The 19,183-nt window shown below is 49.2% G+C and overlaps 1 protein-coding gene across 1 annotated transcript in view; it reads left to right on the top strand.

Moving 5' to 3' along the window:
• Ky (kyphoscoliosis peptidase) overlaps nt 1-19,183 on the top strand; it is a 37,878-nt gene that overhangs the window by 3,750 nt on the left and 14,945 nt on the right. The window contains exons 3-8 of the mRNA XM_005367793.2: nt 3,230-3,292; nt 11,449-11,523; nt 13,401-13,463; nt 15,525-15,607; nt 16,817-16,925; nt 17,983-18,100. Coding sequence (XP_005367850.1) covers nt 3,230-3,292; nt 11,449-11,523; nt 13,401-13,463; nt 15,525-15,607; nt 16,817-16,925; nt 17,983-18,100 — 511 coding nt within the window. The remainder of the gene's footprint in view (nt 1-3,229; nt 3,293-11,448; nt 11,524-13,400; nt 13,464-15,524; nt 15,608-16,816; nt 16,926-17,982; nt 18,101-19,183) is intronic.

Raw genomic sequence — 19,183 nt, 5'->3', positions numbered from 1 at the left:
GCGTGTTCCCACCAGAGGCAGGGCTGTGTCTGCGTGTTCTCACCAGAGGCAGGGCTGGGTCTGCGTGTTCCCACCAGAGGCAGGGCTGTGTCTGCATGTTCCCACCAGAGGCAGGGCTGCTCATGCCACAAAAACCACACAGGTTTAAAATGGCTTTTGTTTGTTTCTGAACAGACTAGGATAGTGGCCTGCCTTAAAAGAGTATTACTTGAGGCCTGGAAAGAGCCAGTCAAGGGTGCTATAGATCCTTACTGACCTACTTCCCTGGGCTCCACAATACAATAAGAAGTTCGTTTCCAAGGCCTCTTCTGTCTGGGTCCAGGCAGTGTTCATTCGTGATGGCCCGAAACTCTCTGAAACATGAAGGACAAGCCAAATAGAGTGGACCTTGTGTCCCTCGGAGGCTGATTACCCTGGCTTTGCGGGGAAACCCATCGATGATAATATGCATGATGGGAACGCGGAATTCTGCTAGGAATCAGACCTCTCCTCCCAGAACGCGGTTCAGGAGCTCCGTCAGACCCCAGCCATGTGGGCCGTGGATCAAACAGCTGACCCTCCACAAAGGGGGACAAGAGTACAACTGAGAGAGTGACTCCGCTTCGCCGGCCTTCAGGCAACGCCAAAAAGGAAAAGCAAAACACAAACCTAAACTCATCCATGCTTATTCCTTCAACCGCTGTCGTTAGCATTTACTTTGTGCCAGGAGCAAGTGTGTAAGTGTTGGAGATTAACTAGATAACAAGTGGGTCCAGAACCCTGTCCTTGTGGGGTGTGTCCCTTACCTTGTTCAAAGGGAGGAGTCGTCTTCGAGACGCATACACACCCGCTAGGGAACTCATGCTTCTGTGGCCTGGCTAACAGATCCACACAAAGGCTTCTTTAACTGGAGCTGAGCTGTAGGGAAAGACTCCACTTGGGGCGCTGACGGTTGACATCATAGCCAGTAAAGTGCTGTGGGCCAGCGAGAAGCCTTTGGAATGACCGCCCAGAGCATGTGCGCGTGCCTGCTAGGTCCATGTGTGAGTATGTGAGTGAGCAACACGGCCACTGGTGGATGCAAAGAGAAAATCCTGTGGGTGCAGCGCTCTCTTGCCTTGGATGAGTCGCCTGGCAACCCTTTTAGGGCCTTTCAGGAAATACTGATCTCTTCTGCTTTGAGCATCTTCACAGTTGGCTGGGAGGTTGGGGGAGAAGTCGTAACGAAATAGTAAGCCACTCTCAAGACAGTTCTAAAAGACTCTGGGGTTCTCGGTATCAGTCCACAGAGGGTGATTTAAATAGTCCTTGCAAAAAAAAAAAAAATCTCAGGATTGAAGAGGTGGTATACATACAAGGCTCCTGAGAGTATCTCTGGAAGCCCTAAATCCAGGAAACACGATGGTTCGGCCATCCTGCAATATGTGTAGTTTCGATGGACAACTTCATTTACATTTTAAATGGTGTGCATGCATAGGGGAAAGAGAGCTGCTTCTTTCCATGTTTTTTGATGCTGGGATTCAGGACACTAGCATTGAAACTGACCTTGTCTCATAGGTGCCTTTTCGGTACCCCAGTTACCCAGTCCCAGTAACCGACAGGATCCCAGCCCTGGCAGTTGGAGGAGTTTCATCGCAGAAGGAAGTTGCCCCGTGGCGTGTGCTGACAGTGTGCACAAATATGACTGTGTGTGGTGTTGACCCAAAGGGGCACATCTATCCTCTTGTTACCACCCTGTATATTCCCTGGGCTTGGTTGTTGGTGAGAGGAAGGGTGGGGAATCCTGGAACACTCCAAACTTTTGGGAGCAGCAGGTGTTTGGGCTGAGCCACCCCTCTCCATAGCTTGCCCAGCAACGGGCTTCCCCTGCTGTGATTGGCTGCTCTCCTTTGCTCTCCTTGGTCCTGGCTGAAGTCTGCCTAGCAGCACAGTGTCCAGTGCCCTACAGCCCTACAGCTAGAGAGAAACCACTTGTGCGGCCCTGACTATAAATACCCCACCCGAGCTGTGCCAGCCAATCACCCTCCTTGAGGATTCCCTTCCCAGCTCCTGTTTCCTCATGGAGGTACAGCCAGCCATGCCCGCAGAAAGGCAGCCTCCCTGTCCTCACCTAAGTGGCCTAGAGCTCCAGCCCGGCAATGCCACGTCACCCCACGTTGGCACACAATGACAGTGGATCTGGCCTCAGTTAGTCAACCGTGTTCTGGAAGCATTGGGAACCTGGCGTCAACCTGTTCGTGGAAGAAGGCTGGAGCATGCAGGTTCTCCAGGGCAAGCCCCTACTGAGTGGATCCCAAGTCTAGTCCAGCTCGGTGCCTCACCTACCTACCTTGACCAACTTCTGCTACGAGTAGGCATGAGAAGCCCTGAGTGGCCTAGATAATTGGCTGCACTGTTGAGGAGAGCAACCCTAGAGATATGCTAGTTCCTAGGCTGAACAGTGAGCAAGACAGAGATAGTGAAGGGTAAATGGAATAGTGGTATGGGAACTTCCTTCTGCCCTAATCCTGGCCCTTCCCTAGACTTCCTACACCCATGAAGAAGAGTTCAGGGGCTGCCTCCGTAGGGACAGTCAACAGCCACAGAGCAGCCACGAAGCAGAAATGAATTCATGTCTAGGAGAGATAGAAAAGACCATGGGTTCCCATGATGACCTGTAGTAAGAAGTAGACATCTCTACTGACCCTATGAGCTATAACGACTTGAAAATGTCCCCAGTGGGTACAGAGAACTCAAACACGTTGGACGTCCTGTAATATTGGTGAAACAAAACCAAACTGAGTATCCTCCCATCTTCAAGGCTAGAGGCAAGTCGCTGCCTTTGCTCCTCAGAAGGAAGATGAACTAGGAGCTGGGAAACTTAAGAGTTCAAGTACTGTGTGGGAACCTCCCATCCCACTTCACAGAAAGGTGTGGCAATCAGTCAGGCATCTGTGTGTGAGAAAATGCTTTGGAAATTGTGGTCAAAAGTCTGAAGTGGTGGTTTCACAGACCACTGGAGTCAACCCCAGCTTGGGCAGGCTTCTGCTGCAGGGGTGTGCACTTGTGGACTCCCAGGAGTATGGCTGTGCTAGCCCAGAGATGTGCACACCATGGCACTGTGCACCATTGGACCAGGCCTGTAGATATGCTTGGCCCCCACCAGCATACAACTGTATCAGGTGCACCCAGGTCCCTCTGTTCCCCAACCAGGGAACATTATACCATGGTCTCAATGGTCACTGGTACCTTCTTTGTCTTTCTTAAATAGGAAACTTGTCAGAGAAGCAATGCCTTCAGCAGCCTCAGGTCATCACTTCCTATGACAACCAAGGTAAGGAGACTCATTGCTAGCTGTCTTATCTCCTGTGCCTGTGTGCCTGGCTCTGGAGCCCCAGTCAGAGAACACAGAATATGGAGATCAGGCTATAGGGAGTAACTCCTCTCTGATCCACGGAGGTTAGAGCATCCTTTCGTCTCCCAGAATCACAGAGGAAGAACTGAGAAGCTGCGTGGTCCAAGTCTTCCCTTCTCCCCTCCCCCTCAGTCAAGAAATGAAGCCCCTGGGTTATGGAACCCCATCCTCATCACTGCCATTGTTACAGCTACAGCTACCACTCACTGAGTGCCAGGCATGTGTCTGGGACCCAGTCGGTATACACAGTGAATTATCAAAGCAGTCCCAACCGGGTGACAGTCTCGCTGCTTTACAGATGAGGAGACCAAGGCTTAGGATGGTTATCCAGCGAGAGTCAAGGCCAGCTCATTGGTACCCTCCCCTCCAACCCCAGGAAGGTCTCAGCTGTTAACCTTCACACAGCTGAGCAGCTCCCTGGAAACCGATCTCCCCGCTGGCTCACAGCATCCAAGTCCTCCTTTATCCTGAGTCACAAAGGTTCCTTGACCTCTGCCGAAGCTGAGCCTGCTGAAGCATGCCACTTAGTGCTGAGTCTGCGGCAGCAAGGTGAAGCCACCTGCTCCTTCCTTGAGTGTCCTCGCTTTCCCAGTACTGCTCTGGGTGCTTGGAAATGGTAGGCAGGGAGGGGCCCCGCTGGCCAGGCTGAGTCTGCAGTTAAGAACATGAGATGAAAGTGAGGCTTCCAAAACTACTGCTGGAAGAGAACCTGATGAGAAGACCCTGGGGGGGGGGGTCTCAGGCTCGCTGCCATTGCTGATGCCATAATATAAAAGGAAACTATGCCATACCACCCAAGGGACACAGGCGTGCCCAAGTACCTGAAGCCCAAGTCCCAATGCAGGCCATAATACATCTCTGATACTGACTTGGCTGCCCAACGCTCATGACAGAGATACCTTGCTAGAAAGCTCATGAATGGGTGGCCATTATCTCGTGTGGGGAACAAAACCAAAGCTGACAGAGAAATTAAAGCAGGAGGGATGGTGGGGGCAGTCTCCTGTAGCTCATTGGCTAAGAATGGCAAGAAGATTTTTGTCTTAAGCTTCTGGGAGTCTGAAGTCTGAAGTCAGCTCCTCTGGGTAAAAGGCAGGTGTCGGCAGGCTGGGGCCTTTGAAGCTCTGGAAGGGAGTCCACTCCTTGCCTCCTGCTCCTACAGGCTGCCAGCATTCCTTGACTTTATGACCGTCATTCCGGTCTCCGCTTCCATTATCACATCGCCTCCTCTCCTTATAAGCAGGCAGTTCTTCCTCTTATAAAGTTTTATGTGGTCACATTTAAGGCCCAACCAAATAGCCTAGAATAATCACTCTGAGATCTATAGTTAAGGCGCGTCTGCAAAAATCTCCCTTGCAGTCAGAGAGCCTGCGTGGATAACCTAAAAATTCTCTATAAGGAAACAATTGTCAACTGAATAGATGGGTCTGGGGTGTGGCTTAGCGTTCGACTAGCATGCATGAGGATTTTGGGTCTGATCTCCAGAATCCTCACCCCCGAGAAAAAAGAACAGGTGAGCAATAACTGAGACATATCATCTGAATGAAAAAAGAGGTGGTGGGGAACACACAAGGGCATATGGGGAGAGCCTTTTAGCTAGAAGCCTTGGCATGAAGACATCATAGGCGGGCATGTGTCTGGCTGGCTTGGAGAGTGGGTGGCTGTGGCCAAGGGAAAGAGGAAAAACCCCGTGAAGGGAAAGACCCTGCCAGTCCCACGACAGCTTTCTTGGCAGGAACAATCACAGCATAGACCAGAGGGAGGACACCAGGGTGTGCCGGATATGAAGCTAGGCACCTTTCATGGTTCCTCGTTCCTTCCCCTCAGCCACAATCTATGGGAAGTTACCGCCTCCCAAAACTGAGATCCACTTTATGGATGGAAAAATGGAGAAACTCGGGCACAAAGACACCCAAACATGTTGCCTGAAGTTATGCAACTCCATAGAATGAGTCAGACCCAGGAGTTGAGCATGTCTGTGTACCTCTCAAAGCCAAGTGGACATAACTTTGGTACCACACTGTCCTACCCCTGCAAGACGGGGACCTCTCAAGTAGGCTGAATACAACATCCCTGCCCCACCCCAGCGAGAAATGCAAGGCCCTGGTTCAGAAAGATTCAGCTTTGCCCCTGCTCAGCAGCTTGTTCAGTGGTAGATTTTATACAGCGGGTGATGAAAAGCACCTTGAAAACATGGATCTTAGTACAAACGGGCTCTGAAAGATGGCTCCACAGTGGGCATGTGAGTTGGATGACAGGAACGAGATTGCTTGGAGACGCTGTGACATCAGTCTCTCGGGGTTGTGGCTGAGGAGTCGGTTTTGAAATCACACCCATCACACTTGTTCCCAGATTGCACAGCTGACTGATTGCCAACTACTACAGCCTGGATGCAGAGAGCATGCGTCTTGGAAGATGTGGCTGTGCATGGTTCGTTTGAGAGTGCCCTTAAGATGACAGATGCTTTAACTAAGATTTTCCTGACTGTCAGTGTAACATAAAAGTATGTCCAGGCTGTGAGTGTATCAGCACGTGTAAAAAGATTCAATGGTGCCAAGCGTCTAACGTAAGTCCTGGGACTCCTCCACGCACCTGTCTACCCCCACGTGCATGCATGCACACACTCATGCACATGCGCTTGCATGGCAGTATTTGTTAATTGATCGATGCTCCAGGCAACCACTTCCAATCAGTCAGAGTTAATGAACAACACAAAACCCACTTACCAGGCCCACATTAGATATTCTGAGTAAATTAAGCCTTTAGACAAATACCGATTAAAACCTAGAGCCATTAGGAGAGGTGTCGTGTAGGAGATACCACCTGACTGGGTGAATGGCAGGCCCAGGACAGTGCCCACATAGACTTGGTACCCTGTGTGCATCCCTGTTTTTAAAAGAGAAAAGGAGAGCCAGCACTGTTAAGAAAGGGGGTGGCCTGGAAGCCACTTCATAGGACTGGCAAGAATATAATCCCTAAAATGCTTTTACTAAATGCCCAAGGCTGCAGTTTCAGAAGGTTATTTGGATGGCAAATGAATTTCTGGGGAAGAATGCCTTGAGGGAGGCCAGTTAGGCCTCCTTGTCAGTTGCTTGGTGGTGAAGGTCAGTGTGATTGGCATCTTCTTGTGATCTAGCTGACTTGAGTTTGGCCCTAGACCATGCCTCTCTCTAACGAGAGCTGGGAAAGGATTTTTTTTTTTTATTAAGACCTCAGTTTCATTTGATCTAAAAGTGAGGTTGGTGCAACTGTCTCCCTCTCTAGTTAATGCTGTCCATCTTGACACAGAGTGAGGACTCCAGGCCATTTCTGGGGTATCAAGGGCCATCTCTCAGATGCTCTCCTCAATCTCTGGGGGAGCAGGGGGAGCACATGACTCCAGACTCGGGGTGAGAGTTTGACTGCATTCGGAATAACACAATAGCACAGCCTGGGGGCAGCCAGGTTCTGGGCAGGAGACAGAGTGAAGATTTGCAGAGAGAAGAGAGGGGGCCCAGATGGTGACAGAGCTGCTGGACCACAGCCCCACCCCATAAACATGAGGCCCCCTCCCCATGGGCCCCAGGGCGCCTCAGCAGTGATTTGTTTCTTAACAAAGAAACATGGCTGGATGGGGAGTAGCTGGGCGTACCTAAGTTAGGAGAAATGTCAACCTCATTGTCACACCCCAGGCCTACGAGCTGCTCCCCTTCACGGTTCCTTCAAGGGTATGGAGGTCATTTCTGTCCAGCAATCTCCAAACAACCCTGGATGGACAGGCCCGTTTACTGTGGGGCTGAAAGCACTTTGGGTGACTGCCCACAAAAGAGAGAGCACGTGGGGGAGCATTTCACACTTCATCTTCCCAAAGACATCTGTGGCCACACATGACCTTGGAAAACACTTCAGAAAGAATTGCATGAGAAAGTGACGAGGCCACATTGACCTGGCCCACAAGGGAATACGCTGTGAGTGATGGTGGCTCTGATCCTCTGGCCAGAATGGACTCGTGCCCCAAACCCTGAAATACCCGGCATCTTCACCACACACTATCACAAGGCCAGTGTTCACTGGCACCGAATGCACTAGATGCTATACTTTGGAGCTGTATGTGGGGCTAGAGAGATGGCCGAGAGGTTAAGAGCACTTGCTCCACAATCATGAGGACTAGAGTTCAGACCACAGAAGCCATATGACAAGCCAGGCACCCTCTCAAAGGCCTGGAACCCAGCTCCAAGACTGGCAGAGGTCAGAGCCTCTCTGGGTCTTGCTGTCTTCCAGTCTAGACAAAACACAAGCCCCAGGTTTAGGGAGAGACCCTGCCTCAAAGAAATAGGTAGAGAGAGAAAAAGGATACCTGATGTCCTCTCTCAGCCTTTACACACACAAACACACAGGCACATGCACACACAGGCATACACACACAGATACACACATTAACTAACTGATTAGTTAATAAATAATTAAATATTTTAAATGAATGTTAAGCCTTTTGGTCTTGGGAGAACACATCCTATTTTTGGTCTCTTTGGCATGCAAAGCAGGCTTTAAGAGAACATAAGAAAATCAATATTGATTCTCCACAAAAGAAAATAATTGCAATATATTTAACAAAGAATTAATAAAGGGAACTCTTCCTTACAAAATCATTGAAGGAAACAATATATATATATATATATATATATATATATATACACACACACACACACACACACACGTGTATATATTTATAGTCAGCACACAAAACACAAATTTAAATAGCAAATAAAATCTTTTAAAAACCCACTACACTAAAAAATTAAAGAAATACATAAAACAATAAGGTACCCTTCGTTAATAAAAATTTAACAGATTTATGAAAGCAGGTGCCAGTGAGCTTAGCAGGCATGTTTGTGTTATCCACCACCACAGGGCTCAGCTGCTAGCGGCGCTGGTACCTTCCAAGCCTACAGGTCTGCCGGCCGATCACTGTCCACGCCATCCCCAGCTGATCTGGGCTCTTGGCTGGGCTGGAGCATGTGCTGGCTGTCAGCTGGTGGGCTGGCTGGAGACCAGCTGGTTTCAGATGGCCTCACCTGAGCAGCCCTGCTCTGCTCTCTGTGGTCTCTCACCCACAGTCTGGTGCACACAGGGCACTGTGGCAGGGATGCCAAGGGTGCAAGCAAGCATTGCCAAGCCTCTCCGCGGCTGAACTCAAACCTTGAATAGTAACCCTGCTTCCACTGCATGCTAACTGGCCATACTAACTTGTGAGGGCTGCCCACATTCAAGGAGTAAAACAAAACACTTCTCATTGGGAAAAAGACAAAGTGGGAGCAATTTTGCCATCAACTACAACAAGAATGGGGCGGGGAGCATCATCCCCTACCCCACTGGTGGAATCATAGATCAATGGAACAACCATTTATGGGAAAGCTGGCCAGTGTCAAATAAAAGCCTTACGAAATAAATGCCCATTCTCTTCAATAAGCAGGAGAACTCACCCACAGAAACTGATTTGAAAAGTGTTAAAGATGCCTGTATCCACACTGGGCAGTGATGGCGCACGCCTTTAATCTCAACACTGAGGAGGCAGAGGCAGGTGGATCTCAGTGAGTTCAAGGCCAGCCTGGTCTACAGAGGGAATTCCAGGACAGTCAGAGCTACACAGAGAAACCCTACCTTGAAAAAAAAAAAAACAACAACGACAAACAAAGATGTCAGTGTCCTGATGTTTATCATGGCAAAGCATTTGGGAAGTGCAGGGCGTCCTCCACACACCGGGAATCTTAGCGAATACCCCATGAACACGTGATAGGATGTGTATTCCACTACCAGCACATGACATTCTCCACACCACCACAGGCCACGCCACCTGACGGTGCTGCTTAATACTTCTCCTCAGTGGCTGATTTTCATCTTATTGGTTGCTTCCATCACTGAGAGAGGAGCGCTGAAACTCTGACTAGAATGTACACTTGTCCGTTCTTCTTTATAATTCTGTGAGTGTTCGTCCACGTATTTTAAAGCTTTGTATTCAGGTGAATATATATTTGACATTGTCACATCTTGATAAGCTGGCTCTTCCCCACGCTTTTATAATACTTCTCTATCTCTGATTCGCTCCTTGCTCTGAGTAGGCCTGCCATTGAGCAAAGTGTCTTGGATTCACTGTATCTGAAAATGTCTTTATGTCATTCTCACGTGGTGTTTTTATTGAAAAGAGACAGTTAATTCCTTTCATAGTTTATTAAAGATTTCACATCCTTTTGACTTTATTTCTGATAAAAAAAGATCTGTAGCAATCCAAGATATAATGTATTACTTACCCTCAGCACTTTCAGGAGGGTTTCTTTTACTGGTGTGATTATATCATGTTTGGACTTGAAATCGTCTTTTATTTATCCTGTTTGGGATGCATTAAACTTGAGTCCATAAGTGTATGCCTTTTGTCAAATTTGAATGGTTTGTTATTCTTCTGATACTTTATTGTCTGCGATTGAGATGTCTGTCAGTGATATGAACAATGGACTTTCAACTATGGTCCTATGGTCCCTGAAGTGCTGTTGGCTTTTTCAGTGTTCAGATTGGACCCTGTGTGCTGCTCTCTAGCTCTTTCCTTTGTCCTGGAGAACGTTGTAACCTGTCTTCTATTTCAGTGTGAAAATCTTCACTTGGTTCTTGACATCTTCCATTTTTTTGCTGAGTATTGTGTCTTTCCATTTATTTCAAAATGCCTTGCCCTTACTCTCCAGAGCATGGCTGTTGTGTCGTTTTAACGTCTTTGAGTTAAATGTGGGTTGTCATGGGACTGACATTGGTTAGTATCTTTTCTTTCTCAAATTGAGATCTTCCTGGGTGTTCTGCAGAGCAGCTTTAAGTGGTGGCCTTTGCAGGGCCTGCATGCATGCATGCACCATGCTGCCGCCAGTTCAGAGTGAGGACATTGGTCTTCCCCAGAGTTCAGTTTTCAGACTATAGTACAGTACATGAGACCTGTGAAGGACAGCTCAGAGGTGGCCGCGGGAGCTTTAGGGAGTTACACCCTGAAGTCTGCCTTCACCGCCACTTCCGTTTCCTCTAGCCAGAAAGCTAGAGCTTTGGTCTTTTCACTCTATCATATACTCTTAAGAACTGTGTCTAGGAACAATCAGGAGGAGAGATGGAGAGGGAGGGAGAGAGAGGGAAAGAGAGACAGAGAGACAGAGGGGGGAGACTATGCATGCCATGTATGCCTGGCCATTAACCTCACACCTGCCCATGGGCTGAATCAGGAAAATATAGGCTAAAGGGAAAACATGGCAGAGGATGTCCCAACTCCCTGTGACAATTAGGGGTCCCCATTCTCACTCTTTGAGTAGAAATTGAATTTTTTTTCTTGAGTGCTCTTTGACTTCCATTGTGGACTTCTGCCTTTGACCAAGTATAGGCAGAGGGGGAAAGAGAAGGCTAAACTCAATACCGATGTCTCATACCATGGCTTAGGGTTTCTATTGCTGAGAAGAGACGCCTTGGCCCCAGCAACTCTTTTAAAGGAAAACATTTAATTGGGGTGGCTGGCTTACAGTTTAGGGGTTTATTCCATTATTGTCATGGCGGGAAGTAAGGCATACATGCAGGCAGACATGGTGGAGAAGGCAGAGAAGCTGAGTTCTACATCTTTCAGGCAACAGGAAGTGGTCTGTCTCACTGGGTGTGGCTTGAGCATACATGAGACCTCAGAACTCACCCCCACAGTGACACACTTCCTCCAACAAGACCACACCAACTCTAACAAGGCCACACCTCCTAATAGTGCCGCTCCCTTTGGGGGCCATTTTCTTTCAAACAGCACACACCCTGATCATTGCCAGCCTGCCCCACCCCCATTCTCTTACATCACTGACTTCCCAGGGTCTACAGGTGTTTCTTCCCATGGATTCTACTTAGGGTGATGGCTGCATTAGAAGGGGTAGAGAGTGCTTGCTTTCCTTGTTTGAGTTATTCTGTAAAACCCAGATTAGCTACCTAGTCAACAGAAAGATCTAAAATGAAGCATGTTCAATTGTTTGAACATCTGTCATGGGTGGTGTGCCCTTCCTGGCAGCATTTGGCTGAAGATGTCACCTCCCCCTTTGCAGGTACTCAGCTGACGGTGGAAATCCACCCCCAAGACGCCATGCCCCAGCTACTCAAGAAGTTCTCTTTGGCAAAGCGTATGTATCCGTACAGTGCCGCTCAATAGAGGGTTGTCAGGGAGAGTGGGCGAGTCAGACTCCAGCCTGCACATCTTCTGAGAAAAATCAAAGAGGGGCTTGAGCGTACAGCCTGGTAAAGATGGAAGCAGGACTGTCCTATCCCGGCCCGTTGCTTTGTCTTCTTGTTGCTGTGACCAATTAACGAGAGTCAACTGGAGGGAGAAAGGCTCAGTTTGGGCTCCTGATTTGAGGGTACACGGTCCATCGTGATAGAGAAGGTTTGGCAGCGGGAAGCTCCATGATGGCAAGGGTGTGCAGCTGGACTCCTCACTGCCTTGCATGGTGAAAGCAGACAGGAAGTAGAAATAGGCTATAGAGACCCGAGACCTGCCCACCAGTTACCCACTTCCTGCAGAGAGGCATCTACATCTTTCCAAAACCGATATCTGGGGACCAGTGTATTCAAACACATAAGTCTATGGGGGCATTTTACAGTCTAGGCGCTGTGGCATGCAACCAATGGTGCCTCCCCTCCCCAGACTGTTGCCATCAGTGTTTCAAGATGCCATTGCGGCCTACACAGTGCTTCCCATGCCTCAGCTCTGTGACTTTCATGCATAAACTAGTATTCTTCACATGAGTTTCAAATCAGCAAAGTGAGACTCAGCCAGGATACGTGGCCAGCCAAGACAGTTATCTAGCTAAGAGAGGAAAAACCAGGCACAAACCTGAAACCTCTGACTTTACCTATCGTTTGTGGCAGTTGTCAATCTGTATAGGCCGGCAGGAGCACAGTGACACTCCATCCCTGCCTCTTGAGCTGACGGGGGCCTCATGAGGAAAGCAAGCAGAGGAGGGAAGGCTACAAGAGCAGCCAGGCTCAAGTCCCTCCCATGCCCACTCAATGAACCCAAATGCTCTGAGACCATCCTTGCTGTCCTCAACAGTCAGGATCCCAGGAAGGCAGCCTAGCATGGCTCCAGGGTCCACTGTATGGCTTCACGTACCCTTCTTTTGGATTACTTTTTCTTCATAAGGAAAAAAACAAGTAACTCTCCCTTGCTGGATTATTCTGAGTTCCTAGTAAGTGCTAACTATTTTGAACCCTGTCCTTTCATCTGAAGATGGGGGGAGGTTTCCAAGAAAGAAGAAAAAAAAGAACCTATTTCTGGGAATGGCAAACACTTCTCAGCTTTCAGCTCTTGTATTTACAGCCCTAAGTGGCCTCTAGGGGCACAAGCCACCTGCCTCGGTGAGGCCACCCCCAACTTCACATGCTGTCATTAGAGAGACCGCATCTTTCTGACCTGGCTTGGAACCAGTGGGCAAAAACTCCTTTGCTTCTTTCCCAGGGACTCTCCTGATGGCTGCCATCCCACCTTAACCTCCCAGAATTCACCGCATCAGGTCACTTCCTCCGAGGGATACATGACCTTCTGGGCCCTGAGGCCCCATTACCTTCTCTGCCTCTGTTATCATTCTTACCCATAGTCAGCTCTTGTCTTGGGGTGATCTGGAAGGAGCTAATTTGTACTCTCAGTGTCTGCAGCTATGTTTCAAGATGGCAAACGTAGAGGAGGCGGGGACCACTGGACCACAGTGGTCCTGATGGGACCGTTTGGGCCTGATGAAGGGTATAAAGCGTTGAGATCCAAGACCATCCTACTCAGCTCAAAGACCATAGATCCTGTTCTTGCCGTTCAGTTCCTGTGTCCCGTCTCTCCTCTGCCCCCATGGACCTCAGGGAAGGTCTGGCCACGGTGCAGTGGTGTGCGGGGATGGGAGTATGAGGGAAAGTGTGAAGAGGTTGAGCAGCCAGGAAGGCCGCCTAGCGAATCATCAGTGCTTGCTTTTCTGTCTCTTCTGGAGTGTCTCTGACCTTTGGGATATTGCAGGTTTACAAGGTGACAAAAATGGAAACATGAGACCCCGGCAGCCTGGAGGGAAAGATGCCCATGGTGAGTCCCGGGCCTTCTCTGGGGCCTCTTGAGAAAGCCATGAGTTGGCCTCATGGTCCAGTCTCCAGCCAATTGGTACCAGCTTACTGAAACATCAAGAGTCTGAAAGGATCTGTGGATTTGGGAGAGTGTCATGATTGACTAGTAATGTCTGCCATGGACCCAAGTGTAGAAAGAAAAGCTATAATGTCAATATCATCCCAGTGCTGAAAATCAGTCCCTTGGGGTGACAGAGCAGTCCTCCACAGGAGACACTAACAGCCGAACTCAGAGTGATGATAATTTGGAGCTGCAAATGCAGCTCAGATGGTAGAGTGCCCACCTAGCACGGGTGAAACTCAGAATTCAGACGTCAGAACCAGATCAACCGGGCATGCTGACGTACTCCTGTATGTCACTCAGAGGACCAGAAGTTCAAGGTCATTCTCTGCTATATAGAGAAAACAAGCCTGAACTAGAGAGCCTGTCTCAGAAAAGAAACAAAGAAGGAAGGAAGGAAGGAAGGAAGGGAGGGAGGGAGGGAGGGAGGAAGGAAGAAAGGAAGGAAAAGGAAAAAGAAGAAAAAAATACATTAGCCTTAGATAGATGGAGGACTTGGAATACAGCTGTGGTAGAAAGCTTACCTCCAATGTTCAAGGTTCTGGGTTCAATCCCCACTGTTACAAAAAATGCACATAAGTAAATATAATGGGAATGTCAAATATCCATGAGCAGCAGGTTAAGGCAGAGGAAAAAAAAACACTGAATGGGGTAGTATGAGGTGATATGTGGTCTGGATTGGAATCCTGCTTTTCCCTCTAATCTGCCTTCCTAGGCCTCAGTTTCCCCCACTTGGTAGGCCAGATACTGTCTATGGCTCCATGTACACCTGCCTATTTTGCTTTAAAATGAGAATAAGTTAATTAATGCTACTGGTGTTTTGAACATCGTCCTCCAAAATCCTGTTTTTCTATTTGAATCTTACATAATCTGTAAGAGGCAGATTTAATAAGGCATGAATCAACGTGGGTATTTTGAATATAAAACATCAAATATTGTAAAAAAAATGGAGCCAGGAAAGGAGGAGCTAATACAATAGAATTTTAAACCCCATTTTAGAAATGCTCCCTACACAGGAGCAAGGAAGAGCTAAACTGGGTGTGATGTGAAAGTCCACTTGGTACCCACTTGTCACTCTGATGTTGTTGCCGGGCAGTGATGGGAACTATTCTGATGAGAACTCTGAGAAGTGGGGCACTCGGCAGGAGTTGGCCAGTTGTCACCCTTCTGATGGAGGTGGCTGCAGTACCACAGTAGCTGGGCTCATGGTTATCTGTGTTCATTGAGGTATTCCAGCTCCAACTCCATGGGTAATCATGAGCCCAATGATGTCAGCTCCTGAGTCCCACATCTGCCTCCCAGCACTGACGGAGGCTCTCACACTGTGTCCAATGGGAAAGCCTAGGTAGCTGCTGGCCACAAACCAACATCAATGTCCAGTTTCTCTCTTCCTTGCTACCTCTGTGGCCTGATTCAAAGTTTGATCCCCCACAGAGAGCCTCCTATGGGACCCAGGTGGCCAGCCTTGCCTGGCTTTCTTATACCCAACATGTGTTGAGCTACCTTACACCAAGTTCATGGTCCTGGGACTCTTCCTGATTGACAATGCCAGGGTCCAACAACACTGTTGAATACGTCTAACAGAAAGTTTAAAAAACAAAAACAAGCTAAAGCTAAATATGAGAGAGAGAGAGAGAGAGAGAGAGAGAGAGAGAGAGAGAGAGAGAGAGAGAGCGCATCAATAATTGTCTGGGCACAGTTGTATTAGCCTAGGTCTTTAGCACTGAATCTTCAGGATCTTCAAAGAAGTCTCAAGTTCCTGTGGATCTTCAAGACAGGGATTGTCACAGTTCCCAAACTACTTTGTTCAAAGGAACCCTGCTAAGGAGGAGCAGCTCTTGGAATGAGTGTTTCAGCATAAGGAAAGTTAAACAGCCACATACCCTCCAAGTGATCATAAGGCTTGGGCTCACAGCCTTCCTCTGTGAATCCCCTGATGACCTGGTTTTCCTGTGTTTCCAGCCTACCCCTGGGACAGGTCCAGCTTGAAATCTATGCCCCTGGATCTGCGGCACTTTGAGAAACTTGATGCCTCTGCCTCACAGGTAGGAGAACTGGCCCCCTCATTAAGGGCCCCCAAAGGTGACTTAGAATTCCCTAAGTCAGGATGACAAACCCACCTCCAGGCCCCTCTTGAACGTGTCCTGAATAAACCAGACAGATGGTTTAGGACTGACCTTTCACTGCACACGTTCGTCACTTTCCTATGGCTGTGGTCACATAATGACAAGAGGCAAGTTAGCGGAGGAAGGTTCGCTTGGGCTCGCAGTTCGAGGAGCTACAGTCCATTGTGGCAGGGAGGGGATTGGCAGTGCGAGCATGCGGGGGACTGGACACATTGCAACCCCAGGCAGGAAGAGAACAGACAGGAAATGGAGCTGACTGTAAAACCTCAAGGCCCCTCCAACAAGGCTATGCCTCCTAAATGTCCCATAACCTTCTGAAATGATATCACCATCTGGAGACCAAGCATTTAGCCTATAGAGGACACTTCACATTTCAACCATAACAGGATGAGTGAGGAACAGAAGGCCAAAGGATTGTGTCAAATACGTAGGTGGTGTCTTAGTTACTTTTCCACTGCTACGATAATACACCATGACCAAATACACCTTAAGGTGACAATGGTTTGTTTCATCTTAAAACCTGTAGTCCATCATCCCAGAACATCGGAGCAGGAGCTCAAAGCAGGAAGCCTAGAAGCAGAAACTGATGCACAGAGCTTACTGGCTTGCTCCCCCTGGCTCACTCAACTTGCTTTCTTATAGCACCCAGGACCACCAGCACAGAGGTGGCATTGACCACAGAAAGTTGGGTCCTCCCACGTCAATCATCAGTTAAGAAAATGCACCATAAGCTTGCCCATAGGCTAATCTGGTGGGGACATTTTCTCAAGCGAGGTTTCCTCTTGCCAAATGACTCTAGCTTGTGTCAAGTTGATATAAAACTAGCAAAGCATAGATATGCTTTAGTAAATACTAATCACGACCACAGGCTGCTAAAGCTACTCAGATGCCCACATGACTGCCCCAGATGGAAACAGAAAAACTGAGGAGGCTCTAGGGCCTGAGATTCATCTGGCCAGAGCACATGCCCTGTCCAACTCCCCCACCTCTACGCTTATCCCCAGTAGCCTCTGTCCTCCTGGGCCCCACTCCAGCTTCCTGCCTGGAGGAAGAATGGAAGGCTATAGGAGGCAATGTTAGACTCCCATATCCCCGGGTGCCAATGCAGGCTGCTCTTTCTGCTCACAGGTAACAGTCAAGAGTGGCCTGGATGAACTGGTGAGTGACTTGCTCCAGGAAGCCCACAGCGATCTGGAAAAGGTCCGAGCCATCTGGATCTGGATCTGCCACCACATAGGTATACCACCAGGGGGCAGCACTGGGAGCCCTGGATGCCCATTTCCCTCAGACTCCTGCTTTTGTTGCCTCCTCAGTGTGAGGAGGAGTGAGTTAGGTCAGGGAGAAGGGTTCCCTAGTGCCCAAAGTAACCAAAGAAGGTAAAAAAAAAAAAAAAAAAAAAACATCCTCCAGACCTGGGCCTTCACCCCAAAGCTGCCTGGATTCCTAGTGAGCCTGCTCTACAGAGATGAGAACCTGGGACAGGCCATCTCCAAGAAGAGTGGCCACAGACTGAGGAGAGCACAGTGGTTTGAACACAGTAACAACACCAGAAGGTCTTAAAACAATCCCAGAAAGGGAGGGTGCTCACCTCCTGCCTCCTGCTGTCCCATCCTTGTCCTTGGCCGCTGGCTTCCACCCGCTCCCAAGGTTTTCAGAGCCATCTGAGGGACCTAGGCCTGAGCAGCTGCCTACTGCTCCCCATAGGACAAACTTGGGAATCTCCCCAGGCCCTGACAAGCCACAGAGGGGACTATCGGGCTGACGCCTGCAAATGGGGACATGGTGACCCACCAAGTAGTGGAGTGGACCCTTAGTCCCTTGACATGAAGAACAGGCAATGTTCCACCCTACCTCCCTGAAGCTCTTTTGTCCTCCAGGTATAGCTTAGAAAATGCACTCACCGCCCCAAGGTCTGAACCTGAGGGAGGCTGCCTCCTCCCCTGTACCATGCATCCCTGACTAGCCTGGAATTCTCTAGACCAGGCTAGCCTTGAACTCACAGAGTTCTGCCCACCTCTGCCTTCTGAGTGTTGGAATTAACGGTATTCACCACAAGGGCCAGCTGGCCCTTTCTGCTTCCGCTTTTACCTCTCTTTTGCCACGCAAAAGGTGGCATGTCCCATATCTGGCTAGGTTGGAGTTCTGTTTCTATTCATGCCCGTTTCCTCCTAAGCACAGCTGGAGATGGGGGCCATGCTGCATGCAGACTCTGTGGCTTTCCCCTCCTCTCTGAGCCGGCCTCGGTCCTCTGGGAGCCCTGCGTGCTCACATTCCCCCCCCCCCCCGTCCTCCAGAGTACGATATTGAGGCTGCCCAAGAGAAGGACCGCCAAGCCTTCAAACCCACTGACATCCTGAGGACCCAGAAGACCAACTGTGATGGCTATGCTGGCCTCTTTGAAAGAATGTGCAGGTATGAAAGGCAGCCTGCGATAGGCTGGAGTCCCCGGGCTGTCGCTGACTGTGTCCTTCTCTTTCTCCTAAAGCCCTCTGTGCCTCTGCCCCCATGCCAGGCCCCGAGCTTGAGTTTGCAAACTCTTCTTGGGAATCCAAGTGAGCCCTGAAAAGGTCAAATTCTCCCTTTTTAACACCAGCGTAATTGACTTTGGACCATCTGCCGGGCTTCGCCATGCATTAACATAATGGCAGATGAATGCGCAAAGATAATTTGGTTATAAAAGGCCCCTTTTCTGCCTGCTCCCTTCTCTCTGCAGCTGAAGGTTAAAAGAATGGCAGGCCTGGAAGCCAGAGGACAGTGGCTACCGATGCCAAGGGGCCTGTGAAAGGCTGTCCTTTGGGGAGGGGGAGGGGGAGAGACTTCTAGACGAGTCTACGGAAGTCTACCTGGAGAGACCCATTGGTAGGAAAGCCTGGAATCCAGGTGGTGGTTCTCAGCGGTGTCTTTGGGCCCCGTTCTAGGATCTATGGGCTGAGCATCTGAGAGAACAGGCCACGTGACTTTCCAGTAACTCTAGAAAGCCTCAAGGCTGGAGGAGCCATACTGATCCCTATAGCTCCCTATGCTCCCTTTCTGAAGTCTCCTGGGTTCTCCTCGGGAACAAGCAGGAAGTCCCGGGGGTCACCAGAAAGTCCCCTCCCCAGAAAGTGAGCGAGTGCCGGTGTCTACAAACTCATCTGTGTTCTATTAGGCTCCTGTCTCAGAGATTCTTATTTTGGGCGATACTGAAGAATCCAACCCACAGCCTTCCTCAGGGAAAGGAAATAATCTACCAGCAAGCTACATCTTTCCCATGATGCTTGAGGCAGAGTCTAGCTATGTAGCTCAGGCTGGCTTTGAACTCGCCGTGTGGCCCAGGCTGGCCTAAGTGCTGGGATTATAGGCATACAACTACTGTTCTGATAACAACTCTAATATGTTTATATCTCTATTTCAGGGTAGGAGGGCACATACATGCCATAGCATCCATGTGTAGGTCAGAGGTCAACTTCCAGGAGTGAGTTCTCTCTTTGTAACATGGGGTATTGAACTCAGGTC

This window comes from Microtus ochrogaster, unplaced genomic scaffold (genome assembly GCF_000317375.1).
Source record: "Microtus ochrogaster isolate Prairie Vole_2 unplaced genomic scaffold, MicOch1.0 UNK24, whole genome shotgun sequence".
NCBI classification, from domain to species: Eukaryota; Metazoa; Chordata; class Mammalia; order Rodentia; family Cricetidae; genus Microtus; species Microtus ochrogaster.
This window is presented reverse-complemented; position numbering and strand designations above follow the sequence as displayed.